This window comes from Antedon mediterranea, chromosome 2 (assembly GCF_964355755.1).
Source record: "Antedon mediterranea chromosome 2, ecAntMedi1.1, whole genome shotgun sequence".
NCBI classification, from domain to species: Eukaryota; Metazoa; Echinodermata; class Crinoidea; order Comatulida; family Antedonidae; genus Antedon; species Antedon mediterranea.
This window is the reverse complement of record NC_092671.1, coordinates 11,114,850-11,136,750: the sequence shown is the minus strand read 5'-3', so window position 1 is coordinate 11,136,750 and position 21,901 is coordinate 11,114,850. Positions and strand designations below refer to the sequence as shown.

Genomic DNA, 21,901 nt, shown 5'->3' with positions numbered 1-21,901 from the left:
TATTTATGGTTTAAATAATTGTTATTTTAAATATTCAGGTGTTGAGAATACGAGATACAATCCATGGAACCATTGACACAAGACAGCTTAGGAACTTACTCAAGGTATTTTAATAATGGTACTCGGACATTGTGCCAAGTAGTCTGTCGGCGAAATGGCGTTCGGCAAAACGTCCCGTCACCATAATAATCATTATAATCTTGATACTGTATTGTTTTGGCTGTTTTTTAAAGAAGAAAAAACTAACATACGTACATTTGTTTTTAACAGGAAAATTCAAATCCATCAAACTTGCTGATTGGCTGTTTTTCTGCTGCGTCAAACGTTACGGGTATAACGACAGACACGTTGGCTATAACATCACTACTTCATGAATTCGGTGCCCTCTCGTTCTGGGATTACGCCACAGCTGGTAAGAACAATTCATTTTAAATATTTTCCGAATTGATTTGTTTTTGCCCACTAACACATTTTTTTTAACTGCGCAATTCATATGGATATACAATGTGGTTGTTTCCCGTAATGCATGTGTTAAGTTCTGTCTACATTATCAAACTAGTTTGACAAAAAAAGGTGTGATGTGCCTAAATATGGTAGTGATATGCCTAAATATGGTAGCGATATGACATCATCATGTCCATATATGGGCACATCACATAAAGTTTGATAGTGTGGACAGAGCTTTAGATTATCGAAAAGGCAAGTTGATAAGCGCATTGAACGACCGAATTAATAGTTCATAATGAATAAACCTAAGCAAATAGTTGTTTAGCTTGCTTAAAAATAATATTTATAAATATGTTTTAAAATTTGCTTTTTCTTTCAGCGCCATATTTGGACATTGACATGAATCCGATACCGGAAATGTAAGTTATTATTTTCTTTTCTCGTGACTTGATGTTATAAGCCTAAATATGTCTTTAAGTTATATTTAAGTTAACTAATAATGTCTTATCGTGAGTCTGGTCGCATAAATCGTACTTTTTAAAGCATAAGTTTATTTGTAAGTTGCATATCACGTAACAGCATCTACTTTACTTGGGTATTTTCCACTGTGTTTTGGCAGTATTTAACGCTAGTGATTTAAACACATCACGCGCCAAGCTTCTGGTGTCAAACTAAACCCAGTAAATCTTGCATTGGTTTTTTTAAAGTAGATCTCGCAATTTGGCCGATAAATATCGATGTTAAAAAGGGGATTTGTATAATTGTGCTAAATGTAGGGCCTATATATTTTTGTTTTGCAGCAATGACCCAGATTTATCAAAAGATGCAATATTTCTATCTCCGCATAAATTTGTTGGAGGACCAGGAACACCAGGCAAGCAGTTATTTGTTTAATTATTGACGGGTCTTAAAAAAAGTAGTCTTCTAGTAGTTTAAAGCTTTGTCTAAACTTCAAACTTTATGTGACAAAAAAGTGTGATGTGCCCAAATATGGTACAGGTAGTGATATAACATCATCATGTCCATATAATGAGCACATCACATTTTGTTTTTCACATAAAGTTTGATAGTGTAAACAAAGCTTAACACATCAAACGGCAGTTACAATATTCAAAACGTTATTACATTACTTTTTTTTATTCTAATTTAAGGTGTACTCATAGCAAAAAGACGGATGTTTAACAATGCAGTGCCGACAGTCGCCGGAGGGGGTACAGTACTATACGTAAGTATAAAAGGCATTATAGATGGTGTTATTGTTGTTTTGGAAACTGTGTACACAGAAAAATTCCAAAATAACAAACATATCACTCAAAGATACAGACCTGAAAATGAAATAGAAATATCGTACACATTTATTTCAGTTATGAGAATGACATTTAAAGACATTTTTCTACAAACAGGTAACACGTGATACGCACGCCTACTTGAAAAATCTTGAAGAGCGAGAAGAAGGCGGCACACCGGCGATTGTCGAGTCTGTTCGCGCGGGTTTGGTATTTCAGCTGAAAGACGTAAGTTTTTGTTGTTGTTTAAGATAATCGTCACCATTGACGTAAACACTCAATTGTCCACCTCCTCCTCGACTCGTCTATTAAAAGCAACATATATTTTTTAATACAATATTCATTTTACTATCTATAATATAATATAATTATAACAAGGCTTTTTTCCATTGCCTGTAGGCCTACATTTTGCCACCCGGATCGTTTTTCCACCTATTTTCTTTTGTTAAGCTCAATATTTATTTATAACTTTTAAAAAATGTCTTTGTTTATTTCTAGAAAATTGGAACGGACGTCATAGAAAGACGAGAGAAAGAATTTACAGAGTAAGTTTCACATTTATTTTTACTTGTTTTTGAATGAAATATTTTTAATGACGCACTGTTTTGAAAAGTGTTATTGGTAATTGGATTTTATGTTCCTTCAGAATTGTATTTGACAAATTCAAGAACACAAAAGAGATTGAGATACTAGGAAGCACAACTGCTGATCGTCTGCCAATATTTTCATTTTTGATCCGCCATCCAGAAACCAACAAACTACTTCACCATAACTACGCAGCGGTTTTATTGAATGACCTCTATGGAGTGCAGGTCAGGAGTGGCTGTGCATGCGCAGGGCCATATGCACAGGTAAATGTATTATACAACTTAAAAGGCTTCTGTTGCTAAAGAAATACCCCTTTATATCATCATATACGGTATGACGGTATAAGCATTTGTGCACCGGAATCATGAAAAAGGCGCGATTTTTGAAATGACATTTCCGCACGTGGAATGCTGGTGGTTTTCTTTTGTTTGTCTATCTCCTTTTTAATTTAGTTTTATACTTTTACACTCTTTGTTATTTTTTAGTCCATATGTATTTCTTAATCGGATTTACTGACAACCAACATTACTTTGTTTCCTACGAAGACAAATAAAGTTTCTTGTATCTTCTAAATCCGATTTTGATTTAATTCGTATACCTTCCATCTCCCATTCCGCCATAATCGTACGACGATATATTTCATATCCGCACGATCAGTAGTAGCCTAGAGTTTACAAAAGTGATGTTTTATCACTAGATTTTAAACAATTTTATTTTTTTTAGGATCTTCTTGGAATGGACGAAGACCTCGCAAAGAAATATACATATTTTTTACTAGATAACAAGTGAGTATATTTTATAATATAAATAATGATAAATGATTTAAACAAGATAAAGTGTGTAGCCTTAATGACGAATGCAACAAAATATAAATGTGTATATACTACATACTATACTTTCAGAAGCCGTCAAGAAGTTCATGGAAAAAGTGGACATAAAAGAGAGGTGATGGAGATTATGAAGTGAGTCAACAACATCTACATTACACTATATACTAATAAATACAAATATTTTTATAATGCCCACTCAGGTCATACACACTGTGCAGTATTGGTTTGAAATCCAAAAACATAAAGATATTTTTATCAATGTTCGTCATAACTGGAGTTTTTTCATACTATTGCTTTAACTGAAATTCTATGTTAGAAATGTGTTTCTCATGCTGTGTTTTGTCTAAACAGACCCGGATTTACCCGATTTAACTTGCCATATTTTGCATCGTATGAAGTGGTGGATTACATACTTAATGCTATAGAAGACGTAGCTAAAAACGGATGGAAACTATTACCTCAAGTAAATAATATACATTATTCATTCCATAATCCATTATACTATTGATATGACACGCCATAGGCGCCAAAATGTGTTTCTGTTTTACGAATATTAATAAGAATCGCATACTGTATTATTACTGGTACAGAGCTTCCCTTCTGTCGTTTTAAGACGTAATTTTGAAAGAGACCCACTCAAAGACGGATATAAAAACACAAAATCTGATACCGTGACCATTACAATAAAGGAATAAATCCTTTTATTTATTCACAGTATATTTATGACGTAAAATCCGGTTCCTGGGTTCATCGTCTGCAAGGTGAAACAACGAAAACCCATGATGTTGTGCTTGATAGTTTGCACAATGTGAATTATCACAATGGTAAACTTCAGCATCAGAAATGTCCATATACGATCAAACACGAGTATGGCAAAGTACGTTCCCAAACAGTAAGTCACTTTCAAAGTTATTTATAAGAGATACAAAAGAACCACTTCTTTGGGACACCTATTATATTAAGAGGACACTTTCGATACTATGTTATGGTGTCCCTTTTATAAGTTGTCCTAATTTAAATTCACTAATTCTTTGCTAATAAATCACGGTTACGCTCTGTCTACACTATCAAACTTTATGTGATGTGACCATACATGAATGATGTCATATCACTAGCATATTTAAGCATAGATTCATTACCATATTTGGGCACATCACACTTTTTTGTCAAACTAGTTTGATAGTGTAGATAAAAGTTTATGCCTATATGATTTGTTCTCATTTGAAATTTCTTCACTCTAAAACAATGATTACATTTTCAATTTTGTATAATATATAGTTCCAGAAATACCTATCAGATGCAAGAAAACTGTACCACAGAGCTGCTACACAGGCACAGGTAGGCTGTCATATTGCCTTAACTCTTTCAATCAAAAATATTTTATATGTTGGTACTCACGACAGATGTATGCACATAAATAAACACATTTCGGATTAATACAAATTATATTATAACAATATTATAAAGGATTCTTATCATTTAATCATTAATCTATTTTTTATTTTAAGGAAAATTCAAAACGTGACGCTCTTACGATGGAATCAAGGGGAGTAGATAGCAACTTGGTGTGGTTCATGCAGCCACACGAAGCACAAACATTGCTGACTGCTGGTGAGAAAAGACCGTCGGGACCTCATCAAACAGCGCCCTTCAAACCAAAGAAATATGCTGACGAAAACTGGAAACCTACACTTAATAAAAAGAAAAATATTGCGGCAAAGGCGAGTAGTAATGCCAAGTCAACTGTGTGTACAATTTTGTAGGTGTACCGTAATCATTTATTTGGAAGCTACACTTTGAAACAGTCAAGTCTGTAGCCAGGATTTTTGGGCAAAAAAATGTCAAAAGCCTATTTATTTAAGCATATTTATCATCACTTTTGCCATTGGTATCTAGTATAAAAAGGCATTTCAAGAAAAAGATGGTTCGTAAGGATCACTTCTTGAGTAATTAAGATAAAAGTAAAAATGTAACAAATATTTACAATAAAAGAATGTACAAAGTATAGTATATATGTATATAAGATTTCCCATTTTTCCTTTCTCTTTCTTCTATCAAATGCAAATACTATATATTTCAAATATAATTCACTAATGTTCAATTGATTGATTGTTAGTAGAGGATAAAGGGGATTCAAGTGTGATACTAAGGGCTTTGGGTGTACAACACGATATATCATCCGTACTGCGGACATGATTAGTCAACTCACTTGGGCTGCACATACGCCTTTGTGTTACCAGGGTTCACTATTCTCTGCATTCATATGGGATGCCTTATATTAAGCTTGTATTTACACTATAACTGACATTTATTATTATTATTTATTATTATTAAATATTATTAATAAACATAATAATAAAAAGTAGCACATTTTTGGAGTAATAAATGATTATTTTATGAATTATTTAAGTAAGCAATACATGATTGTGCAATTATATTTATTTTTAATACTGTAATTTATTTTAAAAATGTAAATACAAAAAAATCAAGCTTTTTATTTCATTTTTACTGGAATTTTTAGTGACAATTTAAATAATACACTCTCTTTCAAGGCTAATGCTCAAAATTATTTTGAGTAAAGCAATGTAATAGGTAAAATAAGGAATATGTTATTCAAATTAATTGTTTCTAATTGTACTATAAAGGCTATTTTTGTGTATTGTTTTGTTATGCAATAAAAACTTTTACACGATACGGTGTATTGTTTTTTTTATATATAATATTAAGGTGTTGGTGTTATATTATCATCAAATAATGGTAAAATATTGACACTCTTCATTAGCCTAGACTTGCCTAAAGTCTGTATTTATTGTCTTTTTTTTTATTTATTTGTTTTTTCGATCGCGATTTTTGTCTGAAAATACAAAAACTCAAGTAATATACGTATGAAACGCCAGATGTGCAAAATATTAAGACAAAACTCCGTCTGGAGCCCAGACTATCATTAGCCAAATGGCCCAGCGTCGTACCTGATAATATAGACAGTGTATCCTATGCAATAAAACCCATCAAAACAAAATATGGCAATAAAAAAAAAATAATTTGATTGATCAATTATAACAAATAAACGAAAATAGAAAGATAGAAAGATAATTAAATTAAATAGTTAATTCACAATTACTAATTATATACAAACATTTTAAATGAAGCATACAATACATATACCTAATTCAATTGATAGTAAGTAAGGATGGAAGATTGCTCAAAAATTGCACAATGACATTTAATTTAAATTTATCAATTACAAATTATCAATTAATTGCATATAGTTTGGACAATCATTTTAATAATTTCCATCATTTCCATGACAATTAACTAAATTGTTTATAGTAATTCAATAATTTACAAAATCAAAGTCTTTTAAATATTCTGATTCTTGCATTGACAAATAATACTAAAACTGTGAGTGATCAAAGCAGTTTTGGAATAAGGAAGGGTTTGCAGATTCAGCAAAAATAAAATTTACAGGTGCTACAAACAGTGAAACCAAGTTGCTAAAAGATTATTGAACTGATTTCGGACAGAATCAGACTGATTTCAGAAATTATTGGGGTGATTTCGGACAGAATCAGACTGATTTCAGAAAGTATTGGGCTGATTTCGGACAGAATTGGGCTGGTTTTGGACAGAATTGGGTTGATTTTGGACAGAATTGGGTTGATTTTGGACAGAATTGGGTTGATTTCAGACAGAATTGGGTTGATTTCATACAGAATTGGGTTGATTTCAGACAGGATTAGGCTGATTTCAGACAGGATTGTTTGGTAATTACCAGTCTCTGACAAAATGAGAAAGATGCAGCTTGCTTTTTGCATAGCATTATCAGTACAACTTCAAATAGTAGTTGGAAAACCTAAATCCGGTAAGAATAATAATTATTCAACATTATATTATTTATTTAAAATTCATTTCCAGACAAACTGTCCATATGATACATATGCATACAAAGAGAGAAAAGAATTAAAAGGCATTATGTCATCAACAAATGGAGAGAGTGCCAATACTTTTGATCTGTTTTCAATCTGTTGATATCTCTCAATTTAAAATACATTCTGGAATCAAACAATATATATTCATATATACAATTTTGTTTTTGCTTTTCATTATTCTGGCACGAAAACTGTACATTTACAGCCTAAAAAATTCATTGGATGAAATATTGTTTTCGGCCACTGATGTATCGTGTTAACCTAACAATCGTTATAACATACTTTTAGTCGATTTAAAAAAAAAATAATTTGACCATAAAGGAGAACAGTACATATTGAATACAATATGATCTGTAACCCCCATAACACCTTAGTTGTATAACTTGACTTAGTGAAATGAAAATTGTAATCATGATGATCCCAAATGACAAAATTGAACAACAAAAAATGTTCCCATTTTCTTGTTCATTGATATTTCAACATATGGGCACATCAAAAAATTTTGTCACATAAAGGTAAAAACAAATTTAAAAGTATATTTAATGGTTTCCTGATTCATTTATATCAACATGTTCTCTTCTCTTGTATGTATTACATTAATAATCATATTATAGATATTTATCTCTCATGTCTCTCATGTATTAAAAATAAGTTTCATTTTATTAAGGTGGTAATTTTGGAATTGGTAATGGTGGAAGTGGAAGTAAGTAACTTGAATTTAATTAAATGCTATCATATTTACGTTTTAAGTACTACGCTTAAAACTTGTATAGTCTTTATATTATACAAAGAGCCATTATTATCAATTTATTTATTGATTTTATTCTAGATATACAGTAGATAATCTTTTGGGTTTCACCTTTATTAAAACATTTTCCTACATTTTTTATGACCTAGATAAACATTTTAATTTTGTATTTATGTTTTATTTCACCTATATTTTACACAATCAAGGACAGGTGAATAATTTTAATGTAAACTATTAGAACTACTTTATGAATTGTATGCCATGGTACTGTATGGGCCCAGTTACATATTTATTTGCAAATTCTTATTCCAGATATTTGAGATACACCTTTATCAATATCCAAAATTTTTTTTATAACAATATTAACATATTTTACAATATTTTCTTGTCTGACCTCGGAAAATATTTCAATGTTGTATAAATTCTAGCCTCTCATGTTTTTTAATTTTTATTTATTTAGGCAATCAAGGTTCTTTTGGAGGTAATCATTTTGTACATTTATTTCTACTGTCTACTTTAGAATTTAACTAATATTGTTGTTTCCTTGGTCAATATTATCAGTATAATTAATATAATATATATAATATATATCAAATATTGACTATTAATGTTTTGGTAAAAATCAGGAAAAAAAATCAGTATCATTAATATGATATATATAATATATATCAAATATTGATTATTAGTGTTTTGGTGAAACGCAGAAAAAATTTAAAAAAATCCAAATGAATATATCATTTAATTTTTAATAAAGTTTTGTTTTTATAAGTATAATAAATATAAAATATAATTTATCAGTAATCAGTTTGTTATTAATATTTTATTAAAATTGTTCTTTTAGTTCAGTTAGAAGAAGCAGGCCAAGTAGCTGTAACAATTGCAGGTAAGTAAAATTGTACCTAAAAATATGAAACAGTACTATAAGCTTCACTTTTTTTCTTTCAATTTTTGAGAATACTGAGGATGGAAGAATACAAATTACGATTTATAGAATATATGAAAAAATGAGAAACAAAACAGAGATTATAGCAGGCAATAATTTGGCCAGTATAGCATAGTAACATACTACTACAAAAGATATGCCACATTATTGCTTCATATTTATCAAATGGTATATAGCCACAGTGGCGTAACGCAGAGGCCTGAGGCCCTTGGGTTTAGCCAGTAAGCACTCATAGCTGTTACGCCACTGTGTAGTCAAATAAACAAAATACTATACAAAGACTTTCCTACTACAAATTTTCATCAAAACATGCTAATGAAAACTGTACAATATATTTATAACTATTAGTATTAGCTATATTTGTATTGTTTTAGATAATATTCTGACGAAACACACGACACATGGCCAAACCACAGCAACATTTGATCGGCAAACACAAGTAAGCAATAGTGAAGATAACGGAGAAGACACCACAACAATCCAGGAGGCTAATGTGAACAATGAAACCATTACTAGTCAAACGAGCCAAACAAATAAATTTACAAACCAACTTGGCAGTAATACGACAAGTGTGTATGAAGGTGTTGATGGGAATGTTACGGGAATCACGCGTATCAAAACGGGAAATATAAAGAATGAAGGAGATATCAATACCACTAACAATTCACCAAACGTTAACAGAGATGTTTTTTATCATGAAATATTACAAGAGGATATCCTATATTTTCAATATGCAGATCACAGCATTACTCCAAATTTTGGCCCGGATAAGGCGGCGGACTATGACATTGGAAATACAGTTCACACAACTGATCAGTACCCAACTGTGCAGAATACTGCAAAACAGGCAACCGAACACACAGTGATCAATCAGATATTAAATGGACAAAAGACTGCAAATCTTAACTTTCCTAAGCAGAGAGAGATCATGACAACTGAGCTGACAACCAATCAGATAACAGCTGGTAATGGATATAGAAGTACTGAAGGAAGTGCCCAACATCCCCATTATGAAGATCACAGTAATCCAAACACTGACCAACATGCAGAGCTTGGATCTGCTACTAAAAGTACAGTTCAGACAACAACCAATCAGAAAAACACTTTTAAGATGACTGCAGATCAGATAACAACAGAACATAGAACAGCTGAGCAGACAACAACTAAGCATAAGACTATATCCAAGATGATAACTGAACAAATGACTACAATTTTTATAATGGCTGAACAGACAAACAAGAAGGAAACTGCTGAGGAGATGACTACAAAGTTGAAGACAAATGAGCAGGCAACAACCAAACAGACGACACCTGAGCAGACATCCAATCATAATGCAAAAACAAAACAGATCACTGTGCAGACTACACCTGATGAGGTAACAACCAATCGGACAACAACCAAACAGATGACTACAATGCAGCCGACACTTGAGCAGACATCCAGTTATAATGCAAGAACAAAACAGATCACTGTGCAGACGACACCTGATGAGGTAACAACCAATCAGACAACAACCAAACAGATGACTACAATGCAGACGACACCTGAACAGACATCCAGTTACAAGGCAACAACCAAAGAGATCATCACTGTGCAGATGACACCTGAGGAGGTAACAATCAATCAGACAACAACCAAACAGATGACCACAATGCAGACAACACCTGAGCAGACATCCAGTTATAAGGCAACAACCAAACAGATCATCACTGTGCAGATGACACCTGAGGAGGTAACAACCAATAAGTTAATTGCTGAGGAGACAACACAGCCCAAGCTAAGAACTGAGCAACTTACAATTACTGAGCAAACAACCAAGCTTGAAATAGATATGCAGCCAATTAGTGAGCAAGCGACAACCAATCAATTAAGAACCAAGCAGACAACACATGAGGAAAGATCATCTGCTAAAAGGCTATCAAGCATTCTGGGTAAGGATATATTGTGTAGTACAACTTATTAAACAAAACCTGCTAAACTTACTGTTCAGTGGTGGATTCAGAAATTGTGCATACTTGGAGTCGAAATAACATTTTCAATTGTTTGCTTTTATTTATTATAGACACCAGCAAAGTTTTAGAATTAAAGTATATAAATTATATTAGATCTATCCAAGATACAGCTCAGATGTCTCCAGAGATTCGTTTATCAGACAGAAACAGAGGTAACTGTCACAACTAAATATAAAATTTACTATATTCAACCATGCAATACAAAATAGGATAAAATAGAAAGCACCTTTTTCCATGCATACATGATCATGCGGTTATAAATTATTGGATACGAGACAGCTGAACTCTCAGATGGCCATGGTAGGCCAAGGCATAATTCTTGTAATTCATAAATAAGTCATAGTCCATATCCCTTTTATTTGAAACTACTGTACTACTAAGAAAGTTAGTATATAACATGTTGAACTTCTTCTATATAATGTTTATATTTTAATTTTATATTAAATTTCTTTTGCAATATCTTTCTACATATCTTTTTACTAGATGTTGTCATCAATCTGCTAGAAAGGGATAATTTCAGTATTTCCAACACATTGATTGGAAATACCCAACATTCCCCATCAATTTCATTGGAAATTCTAAAAACTTGGCACAACGAAACAGGTATGTATCCATATAAACTGAAAACAGTTGAATACATTGTGGGACCAGTACACACTTCCTTTACCAATAATGTTTATTCCAGAGTTGAATTACTTTTGTATACATTTCTCAATGCCAAAAAATTGATGTTTTTGATATGCTTGGTTTTAACACTATTAGTATTTTAACAGGACAATTGGCGGTCATCCTTTCAAATGAAGACTTAATTGTTGAGATAGATGGTATAATACAGTAAGATTTAAACGATCATTTACAATATATATCAATACACACCTATTAAGGGATTCTGAATGTGTCCCTTATAAGGGTACCTACTGTAGATATCATTTGATGATCTTTTTCCTAACCCCTTTTTACCTTTAACACGTGTGGATGTTTTCTAGGCTAGGCTAGAGTACATTCTATGCATCCATTTTCCCTTTAATTGCAAGCAGTACAAATGTATCAAACACGGATAAATCAGTTAAATTTCATTTTTTAAGGAACACCAGTATAGTTTCCTGTACGGTATTTGAAATATTAGAAAATGAAGCAAACAACATCAATGATGTCAAAGTTGAGTTATCATTTCCCTCTGAGCCTGTAAGTTTTTAAAAATAAAATATGAAATTCTCAACATCATGTCCTGAGCATAACATTAAGCTTGGTTTCCACTAGAACGCACCGCAAGCGTTTTAACCAATGACAAGCGAAGTTATAGACAGTTAGCAATCACAAGCGAATAAGCCATCGCTTGTGATTGGTCAATTCACTTGCGTTGCGTTACATCCTTGTGTTGCGTCGCTAGTGGCAACCACGCTTTAGAGGTTATAGTATTAGCAGTTTGCTAAAAGTGTATTAACAAAAGCATCATAAATTACAAATGACAGTTAAAACTATTATACAGTTTTAGGACACCCCTATTAAGGGGAAAATTTAACTTTATTCTTTTTTTGTTAATTCAGGTGAACAAGGGAAATGTAGACCATGAAACAGAACTAATATGTGCATTCATTGATCCAATCACCAGGTTTGTATATACTGTAATAAACTCTGAATATTTGTTTAAATTTTGGATCAACGCATTTCTTTAAAAATTAATAGTAATTCATTAATGTCACAATTAAAACTATACCAACAGGTTGTGGTCACAACATGGCTGTACCATACAACCAGCACTGCTCGCAGGTACCCTTTGTTATTGTAACCATACCACAAACTTTGCAGTACTTATGCAGATAAAAGAATGTCATGTAAGAAAAAATTGTTTTGAAGAAAAAAAATAATAAATATTAAATGCTAACCATTTTAAGATGTCGGATAACATTTCTAAAACAACCAAAATATGAACTAATATTAACATATTTATTATATCTTGATAGTTATCGGGTATAAACAGCTCAGGCCTGACTATTGCATCTCACGTTGGTGTCATTATATCCATAATATACCTATCTTATGCATTATTCATTACTGTGTATTTAAAGTAGGTATTATGTTAATATGGTAGCTTAATCCGCACTCATTTTATGATATCTAGTGACCTATGCATATTATCATGTAATAAATTAAATTAATTAAACTTGAATGCAAATGTTGGTTCTAGTGGGAAATATTTTCTTTCAGGGATATTAGAAATCTCGGTAGATTTATAGTTGTGCGGAATTTATGTAGCAGTCTTCTACTACACTATCTGGCATTTTACCAGTTTCTTGTGTCAAGTGATGCATTACCAGAAGTAAGTTGGAAAAGATAGACTAGGGTGCTGTACTGTGGCTACTGTGGGTCTGTTGAGGGCCATCTAAGCCAAACTATAGACTATGGTGCTGTACTGTGGTTCTGTTGAGGGCCATCTAAGCCAAACTATAGACTAGGGTGCTGTACTGTGGTTGCTGTGGGCCTGTTGAGGGCCATCTAAGCCAAACTATAGACTAGGGTGCGGTACTGTGGCTGCTCTGGGTCTGTTGAGAGCCATCTATTTATTTATTTATTTTATTTATTTATTAAGGTATAAAAACATCAAATTCCAACCAGCAGCAAGAGCTGAAAAGGTTGGATTACAATCAACTGAGAAATAAAATACATCAAAGAAGATCTAAACTAAACATTAAACTTAAAGGATTCGTGCTAAGTGTGGAATAGTAGACCGCCAAACTATAGACTAGGGTGCTGTACTGTGGTTGCTGTGGGTCTGTTGAGGGCCATCTAAGCCAAACTATAGACTAGGGTGCTGTACTGTGGCTGCTCTGGGTCTGTTGAGGGCCATCTAAGCCAAACTATAGACTAGGGGGTGCTGTACTGTGGTTGCTGTGGGTCTATTGAGGGCCATCTAAGCCAAACTATAGACTAGGGTGCTGTACTGTGGCTGCTCAGGGTCTGTTGAGGGCCATCTAAGCCAAACTATAGACTAGGGTGTTGTACTGTGGTTGCTCTGGGTCTGTTGAGGGCCATCTAAGCCAAACTATAGACTAGGGTGCTGTACTGTGGCTGCTCTGGGTCTGTTGAGGGCCATCTAAGCCAAACTATAGACTAGGGTGTTGTACTGTGGTTGCTCTGGGTCTGTTGAGGGCCATCTAAGCCAAACTTTCTCAATTAAAGAATAAAACAAACAATAAATATATCAACCAATTTTTTCTGATCTCACTATTTTAGGTTGGTTGCTATGCATTGGCTGGAATTCTTCATTATTCATTAATGAGCTCATTGTGCTGGATGCTTATTTACACCAGTGACCTGTACTTTAAAGTCAGAAACCCGTTCAGTGACCATGATTTGAAATTAAAATACTATCGTGTCATTGGTTGGAGTTTTCCTGCCATTTTCATTGGAATCTTAATGGGGGTTTCAGGACAGGACTACGCCAACGAAAAGTAAAGTTAATTTAAATATACGTATTGTTAGTGTTTTTTTTTTTTTTTCATTTTTGGGATAAAATAAAAAATGATCACACATTTCTTTAGGTGCTGGATAAACGCACGTGGAAGCCGATCTATTGTTTTAATAATACCGATTTCTTTTACACTGCTTGTAAGTATACGTTGCTCTAAAACTAAATAATTTAAATATTAAATAATTTCAAATTTGACACTAAAATATTGCAATAAACCACTGGCATATATATACATTTGTGTGTTATAATAATTGCTGTACTCTTTTAGGTGAATATGATTATGTTAATGAGCATCTTGGGCGTTGCCTACAAGAAAAAGAAATCTCTTCTTGACAATTCAAATGCAAAAGAGAGGATAAGAATCATTAAGTAAATGCTAATTATTAAACCAATACAAAATGGAATTATAGTAGAAGGCCTTCTTTGAGACATTCAGGGGAATTTAGGGAATGGGGGAATATACTGTATGTGTTACACTATGGCCAACATCCCTCTAATGGGTCCAGAAGTTATCCATATAAATGTTATTTATATACACATCACTTAGGAAACGACATAACACATACACAACTTTAAAAATAACATAAAAAGTTACTCAGGGAGTAAATTAAGGTATGAAACAAAACAGAATTACAAATCTGGACTTATGCATTCAATATACAAAATTTATACAGAACACAATTCTTCTGTACTTGCCACATATTATTATTCTAATGTATGCTCTATTTAATGTATTTGACACAGAGATGTTGGGTTGAAAGGTGTTTTTCTGTTTCCACTTGTTGGCGCAACATGGATATCTGCCGTGCTAATGTTTTCAATGTGCTCAGCATTTGTTAATTACATACATGTCATCTTAAACTCAAGTCTAGGACTTATGATATGGCTAACACAATTCAGGCTTAGCTCGGAGGTATGTTATACCATGCAATACTTTAATACTTTCATATACAGTCAACTCTCCCAATACCAGACACCTTAGATAGCCTAATATGTCTGGTTTTCTGGAAAGTCTGGTATTTCGAATGTGTTTCTAAGAGTAAAAATGAATTTGGGACATACAAAAGTCTGGTTTTGAGAAAATTTCCTGGTTTTCAAAGAGTCCAGTATTGGGAGAGTTGACTGTAGTGTATATGTACTATACAACTATTTTCTGGGTTGAAGGGCACAATTCAAACAAATTGTGTATGTTGCAGTATGTTGATTTTCTGAAAAATATACAAACTTTTTGCTATACTGTAGGTCAGTTTTGAATTCATGTGGATATAAATTATCATAATGAATTTAAAATGGTCACTCTATTTGGACTATTTTTATAATCATTAACAATAGTCACTAAATCTAATGTGATCCTGTCTAAACAAGACCTCTACTAACCAAAAGTATGTACATTATTTTTAGGTATCAAAAGCTTGGATTAAACATGCCAGGCATACATCTGTAGCCCCACTATCACAGGTTTGTACACCATACATTGACCTGAAACATGAATTATGGCTGTAGTATAAAGTTTTTTTATTTGTTGTCGAAATCAACGCATGTAATTGATATCGGTTGCATCACTGTAGTAAAAAATATATTAAATATGTTTTTTAAATGTTCATACATTTATTTTAAAAAATACAAATATGTTTGTCAAATGTTTTATGTTTATTAAATGTTTTACAGTTTTGTTTTCACTTCCTTTAGAATGGAACCGAGACAATGATGACAAAATGGGGGAATGTGGAGTAAGAAATATGGAGTAGTGCAACATTGGAAAAAGAAATATTTCAAATTAACAACATATTTAATTTGATTTTTAAAGCTAATGTATATCATACCATTTCTTTCTTGACTACCAACATGTAGAGCATAGGATTTGTTTTTAATAAAACTGAATGGAGATTAGAGAGTTTTCTGGTATAAAAGTTGTGAAGCATGTGTATGCACTGTATTTTAAAGTTAACTTCGACTTCCGATTTACATTTACTGGTTTAAAAAATGTTGATGATAGTTTCATTTTGTTGCATTAAATTGGCATATTATTGTATATCAACATCAGCATTTCCATTCCGTAATAACAATTTGTAGTTTTACCGTGTAAACTCAACAAATTAATTTTTAATAAACGATTCCATAGAATGAAAAAAACACCAATACGTAGTTTTATTACATACCAAGTATTCTATAAAACGCAACATTTTTCATACGAACGCAGTCTAATAGTTAAACTATAGGTTTAATACACAGACCTAGTGTACATTTTAAAATTAACAACATATTTTACATTATTACTAATACTGTAAACTTGGAATGAAACGTGAAATATCATACATTTTCACTAGACAGGATTTAAGTATAAAATGGTGTGTAACACATGGCAGATACAATCATAATTTAATCTTGTGATTAAATTTGATTTTCTTTGTAACGACTCATCTGTATCATATTTTTTAAAGATTTGAACTGGTAAATCATGTTCAAGATTTTCTATTTTCTGTGAAAGTAAATAGTATAGGCATTGCAACAAATAAAAAAAAAACAACACCAAAAATAAATGTCTGTTATTTCGTATAGTGTCAAGTATACTGTAATATGCCCTCACAAAAAACTGGACACCCTTGTACTGGCCTCACCCAGAGCTTTATACTCTTGTATGGGCCTTGTACTGCCCTAAACAAAGACGGCTCACGTACTTACACGCCAATGACGACAGTTTTAGGGGTAACAAAAATGGTTTTCAAATAGCTTCTAAAAAAAAATCACGATTCTTCTTGTTTTCCAATTTGAGGTGAAGAGAGAGTGAAGTAGTGGTTTGTAGTAATTTTAGTGATATAAAAACATCCTGAGATTCTAAAAGGCAAATCTACTCACAGACAGATAATCGTTCTGGAAAAGACAGTCACTCTGCGTTTTCTTGAATCATTTTTGCTGTTTCATTGATAGATGGGAATAAAGTATGTTCATCTGAAACCTGTGTCGTTTCTTTAATTGCCAAACCAGACTCCCTCAACTTGGAAGCTATTAAAATATCCTTAAAAATAAACAAAGTGACAAAAGGAACATTCCCATTAAAATTGATTAAATAAGCCTCAAATATGTACCATAAATAATAAGTGATTAAAAGTCATCGAGTTGACAACAATGTTATATAATGAAATATCCAAAACTATAAAAAAATGTCACCTCTTCTTTATTGGTATCGACCAACTCTAAACTCGGTAAAGTACCATTTTCTGTAGATTTGTAAGAAAGGACCTTTGCCATCAGAGGCTTCCATTGTGCACAATAGGTAAGTTCTTCAAACTTATCTATAGCAGCTTCAGACCAGAACTCATCTTAAATAAAAAATGTATCAAATAAAGTTTATTGAAAGTAATGAAATGCAAATATTCTTATTCTCACAAATTTCCTCATTTTTATCATTTCAAATTTTTTTTATTAAATTTTAGTATATCATATAAATTCTGTATATTATTATAAATAAAGTATTCTAGCGATTTATTTAACATAATGATGGTAGAAACACCTGAATTGAAGAGTACTTACTGAGTGGTTCAACGCCAGCTAGGCAGCACTCTGTAGCTTGATGCGGCAAGCCTAGGAAATCACTCCTAAACAGAAATTTAAACATCAAAAATGTAAATTGAGAGGGAATACATAAAAGTGATTATGTCTATTAGTTTACTGTCAAAACATTGTTTAAACAAAGGAGATTAGTAGATGCTTATCAGTTTTACAAACTGAAGTGTGGTTCCCACTAGAACGCAACGGATCGACGTATTGATGCAAGGTGTTGTATTGCGTAATCACAAGTGTGAACCGATGATGCAAACATCAGGTTTGATTTCACTCAGGCGGGGGAAAACACAATTATTGGAAGGGAATTATGACAATTATACCTTAGTTCTTTTAATTGCTCTCTGTGTACACTGCCATTGTCACCATAATCAACATAATAAACATCAACAAGTCCTTCATCAAGAAATCCAACAACTTTTGCTCGGTACCAATTATCATCATGTTGAAATGGGGCTGCCACTATGTCTCCAATACGTATACAACTTACTTTATCGGACTGAAAACAAATCAAACAAGATTATTCTCCTACATTTGTTGGCTATTGTTATGGCAGTTGCAAATAATAATTGGAATTTGACATTAATTGTAATAATCTACATAATATTTCTTCAAATACAAAAAAAAGATATTAATCCAAAAGAGATATGCAAGATGGCATTGTACGTTGATTCTATTTAATTACGGATTCAAAAATTAACTCTGTTTTCATACCTCACCATCAACTGGCCTGCTAAAATACTCTGTCATTGACTGCATAAGAATATCTAAGTTGAGTGCTTTGCTTGGGCTGCCAAGAATCTGCATCCAGAAATGCCCAGGATGCTCCACAGCCGAGATGAAGACCGCAAAGTAATCACTGTGGTCGGGTAATGGCATCAATCGTGACTTCTGTTCCTGAGAAGTTATACCTGAGAAGAAAATTAAATGGTAGCAATTAACAAAAAAGTTAACCAAAAAGTAAAATAAAAGTAAACAGCCACAGGCCATGTTTGCAATATAAACCCAATCATGTGTCCCCTTAATAAAGGAGTGTCCCCTGAATAAGTGTTGGCAGTCCACAGTATATATATAGCCCATTGTTCGGAAGTGTCTACTTATTATGGGTGTCCCTTTTTCAGATGTTAACCAACTACCAGTTTGGAATAGCTAGGGTATTGAATGCACTCAGATAATTTCTGTATTTCTTCAAAAGAGCAAACATACAGGATGAAATAAAATACTGTCATACTCTTTGGTTGCTTAACTGGTTGGTCTAATTTATAGTTGATTTCTTCAGCTGGACTGTTCAGTTTGCTACCCCTTGGTTTTCTGTCTTGTGAGGCAATTTCATTTCGTCTGTCAATCTCATCCTCTTTACGTATCTCTTCATCAAGCAATGACTTATTTCAAGAAAAATTAAATTGGTTAAATGAAGACTACAAATATATATTTGGTCAAATAATTAATTCATCTTCTGCCCTACTACAGCATGTGTGTGGGGTATGGTATTAAAGCTAGCTAAAATATCTTGTTTTCTTATACAATATATTTAAATATTTACTTTATATAATAACATTGACGAAACAGGACTTTTGTACAGTATTTGCCTCAATCATGGGACGCATTTGGGATTAGTTTTTTACGCATTTATTAAGCTCGGTCTGCACTATCTTGTAACTAACTTCATGTGACAAAAAATTGTTTGCTCATATATGGACACGATGATGTCATATCACTACCATATTTGAGCATATCACTACCATATTTGGGCACATCACATTTTGTTGATAGTGTAGATAGAGCTTTAGTTGAAGAACTACTTACCCGGGTAAATAACTAAGCATGATTGGCTAGACTAAAGTGATTGTTATATTGTATACTAGTTTAGCACAATACTAGAGCTTTCAATTAACATCCTGAAATAAAGTATTCAATTAGTACCTTAGCAAATGCTATCTGTTCATCAGTTCCAGATATTTTGCACAATTTTGGATCTCGGTTATTTCCACCTCTTTCAATCTTTATTTTTGCTTGACTTATTTCACATAAGCTGCGTATGTTTGTTCCACTCTTTCCTAAAGAAAAAAAGACCTCTTTTAAAATACAATCACCAAAAAACCTTGCCTTGGCACTTGCTTGCTATTTAGCTAAGCTAAAACTTGCTATTAATTCAAAATAAATAAATGAGAAATAAAAAGATATGGATGGATTATACGATTTCTTTTTTGATACTGTAAACCAAAAAGTTGGTTGGATGCGTATGAAGTAAAAAAAATAGAATAAAAACAAAATATGCAGTACAGATGTTTGTATGAAGTAAAGAGCTATTATAAATATGATAGAAACAATAGTCTACCTATTATTCTTCCAATATAATGTTTTGGAATGATAATTTCTACTGTGTTTATAACAGGTGCTGACTCAATACACTTCCGCACAAGTCTCTCCGCCAACATCACATTTTCAACCTTTCCTCTGATTTTTACTACACGATAACCTGTACTTTCTTCTGATTTATTTTCACGATCTTGAAAGTTTACCTTGGCACCTGTATCAGCCTGGATCTGTAAAAATATAATCACATTTTTTTATTTTTAAACTTAAAGCCATTAATAGATTTCTATAAAAGCAATAAAAAGATCTATTAAGTAAGAATATACTGCAATTTCAATAGAGATGTACAGTACAGTCCTACCAGATATTGTAGGCCATGTTAAACATACATTAACATTATGGCAAGTCATGTTTTGTGAAATATTAATCAGCAAAGAATGAAAATATTACCAGACTTTTATTTTTCATTGTCAATCAATCTCATCTTGAAAAAGATTGATTGAAGATTGACCCTTTGATGTTTTGCACGTGGGTAGCGGACTCATATATTTTTCATGATATCTTAACTCATATTTTGCTCACTTACGATATAATTCATTCATTACTGTTTTGTACCTTTTTAATGTTTGATCCATCTCTACCAATAATAGCAGCAGCACATCTCGATGGAACTTTAATTTCAACAATAGTCTGTTGGCCAGATGCAACACTTTTGTTGCCATTCTCAGGGAAATAATCATCATCTTTAGAAGACAAAAGAATATCTTGTTAGTTAGTGGATGTGTGGATAAATATTGAGATAAAATTATTGTATAATTTCTGGATAAACTGAGAACTATTCTAGTAAAATATGAAGCACATGTAGTTTTTTAAATCAAACTGTACCTTCCTCTTGTTTTTTAAAGAGCAAATACAGAAAGAATGCTGAAAGTGGTACTGTTACTACCAAGGCTGCAACCTGCCGATTGGTTAACCCCATTCTATACTTCATTCAGGAAGACACTGAAATCATGAAAAAGATCATAATGAAAATAAACAAATCTATAAAAAATATTTCAAATTGAATATTATTATGTTATTATATCATTAGCCTATATCATTGCAAATGCTGCAATCAATTGATTTGTTAATGACAGTTTACTCAATAGATGAGCTAATAGTTACTTAATAGTAGTAATACACTTTTAGTACTGTAGGCCTATAATAAGTATAATGGAAAGAAATAGGGCCAGGCCTAGTTTACTACTGACTGTCCTGGTCTATTCCTATTAGTATTACCTAGCTAGGATTCCTACCTTTAGCCAACTGGCCCTCTCTACTACTAGCTAGGCTAGTTTCCCAGTAGTAGGCCTAGGTCTACTAAAAGGGCGGCTACGCCTAGGCCTAGCCTAGAGCTACTAATTAAGTATTTTATTTATTTATTTAAGTATATACATAATATTATATAGGCCTAGGCCTACTAGGCTATTAGGCCTTTAGCCTACTAGGCTAGCTAACTAGGCTAGGCCTACTACTACTAGGCCTAGCTAGGGCTAGGCTAGTCTAAGTAGGCTAGGCTAGACTCGAGGCCTATCTAATTTAGGCTATCCTAGGTATAGCCTACTACTCTAGTAGCCTATTTTACATGCCAACCTAGGCATAAATAAAGTGCATGCTGTGTTGAAAACTTATTTATTTTTACAAAGCATCCCCTACTTTTTTTAGTCAGTTATTTCTAGCCTAGGCCACCAGCAAGCAGTCTGAGAAAAGGAATTGACAGTTTTGACATG

The 21,901-nt window shown here is 32.6% G+C and overlaps 4 protein-coding genes and 1 long non-coding RNA gene across 7 annotated transcripts in view; 4 read left to right on the top strand and 1 right to left on the bottom strand.

Annotated features, from left to right (window-relative positions):
• LOC140039275 (uncharacterized) overlaps positions 1–5,450 on the top strand; it is a 15,561-nt gene extending 10,111 nt beyond the window's left edge. Inside the window, exons 6-20 of the mRNA XM_072084880.1 lie at positions 39–104; positions 271–412; positions 827–866; positions 1,248–1,321; positions 1,599–1,672; positions 1,851–1,961; positions 2,232–2,278; positions 2,380–2,615; positions 2,807–2,853; positions 3,045–3,106; positions 3,224–3,283; positions 3,503–3,614; positions 3,867–4,043; positions 4,430–4,489; positions 4,660–5,450. Coding sequence (XP_071940981.1) covers positions 39–104; positions 271–412; positions 827–866; positions 1,248–1,321; positions 1,599–1,672; positions 1,851–1,961; positions 2,232–2,278; positions 2,380–2,615; positions 2,807–2,853; positions 3,045–3,106; positions 3,224–3,283; positions 3,503–3,614; positions 3,867–4,043; positions 4,430–4,489; positions 4,660–4,914 — 1,563 coding nt within the window. The 3' untranslated portion in view covers positions 4,915–5,450. The remainder of the gene's footprint in view (positions 1–38; positions 105–270; positions 413–826; positions 867–1,247; positions 1,322–1,598; positions 1,673–1,850; positions 1,962–2,231; positions 2,279–2,379; positions 2,616–2,806; positions 2,854–3,044; positions 3,107–3,223; positions 3,284–3,502; positions 3,615–3,866; positions 4,044–4,429; positions 4,490–4,659) is intronic.
• Positions 393–21,901, bottom strand: LOC140040394 (tudor and KH domain-containing protein-like). 3 transcript variants are annotated; one of them, XM_072086297.1, is made up of 12 exons: positions 21,828–21,901; positions 21,018–21,134; positions 20,748–20,875; positions 20,155–20,362; positions 19,740–19,873; positions 19,048–19,198; positions 18,531–18,727; positions 18,140–18,315; positions 17,787–17,851; positions 17,424–17,575; positions 17,112–17,271; positions 393–409 (listed from the first exon to the last, which is right to left on the bottom strand). In XM_072086297.1, exons 2-11 carry the CDS (start codon positions 21,121–21,123, stop codon positions 17,140–17,142), a joined length of 1,449 nt encoding a protein of 482 aa, XP_071942398.1. In that variant the 5' UTR covers positions 21,124–21,134; positions 21,828–21,901; the 3' UTR covers positions 393–409; positions 17,112–17,139. The 3 variants fall into 3 exon arrangements, with proteins under 3 accessions (XP_071942398.1, XP_071942397.1, XP_071942396.1); XM_072086296.1 differs by lacking the exon at positions 393–409 and adding an exon at positions 1,928–2,038; XM_072086295.1 differs by lacking the exon at positions 393–409 and having other exon boundaries at positions 16,494–17,271.
• LOC140040395 (uncharacterized) lies at positions 9,912–11,562 on the top strand. Its single transcript, XM_072086298.1, has 3 exons — positions 9,912–10,702; positions 10,834–10,935; positions 11,267–11,562. Exons 1-3 carry the CDS (start codon positions 9,958–9,960, stop codon positions 11,551–11,553), a joined length of 1,134 nt encoding a protein of 377 aa, XP_071942399.1. The 5' UTR covers positions 9,912–9,957; the 3' UTR covers positions 11,554–11,562.
• Positions 11,588–12,388, top strand: LOC140040397 (uncharacterized). Its single transcript, XR_011842711.1, has 3 exons — positions 11,588–11,617; positions 11,869–11,968; positions 12,331–12,388. It is a non-coding gene; the product is annotated as an uncharacterized lncRNA (long non-coding RNA).
• Positions 12,820–16,360, top strand: LOC140040396 (adhesion G-protein coupled receptor D1-like). Its single transcript, XM_072086299.1, has 7 exons — positions 12,820–13,103; positions 14,018–14,235; positions 14,326–14,392; positions 14,524–14,624; positions 15,000–15,168; positions 15,657–15,713; positions 15,945–16,360. The coding sequence occupies exons 2-7, from the start codon at positions 14,060–14,062 to the stop codon at positions 15,987–15,989; spliced, it is 615 nt and encodes a 204-aa protein (XP_071942400.1). The 5' UTR covers positions 12,820–13,103; positions 14,018–14,059; the 3' UTR covers positions 15,990–16,360.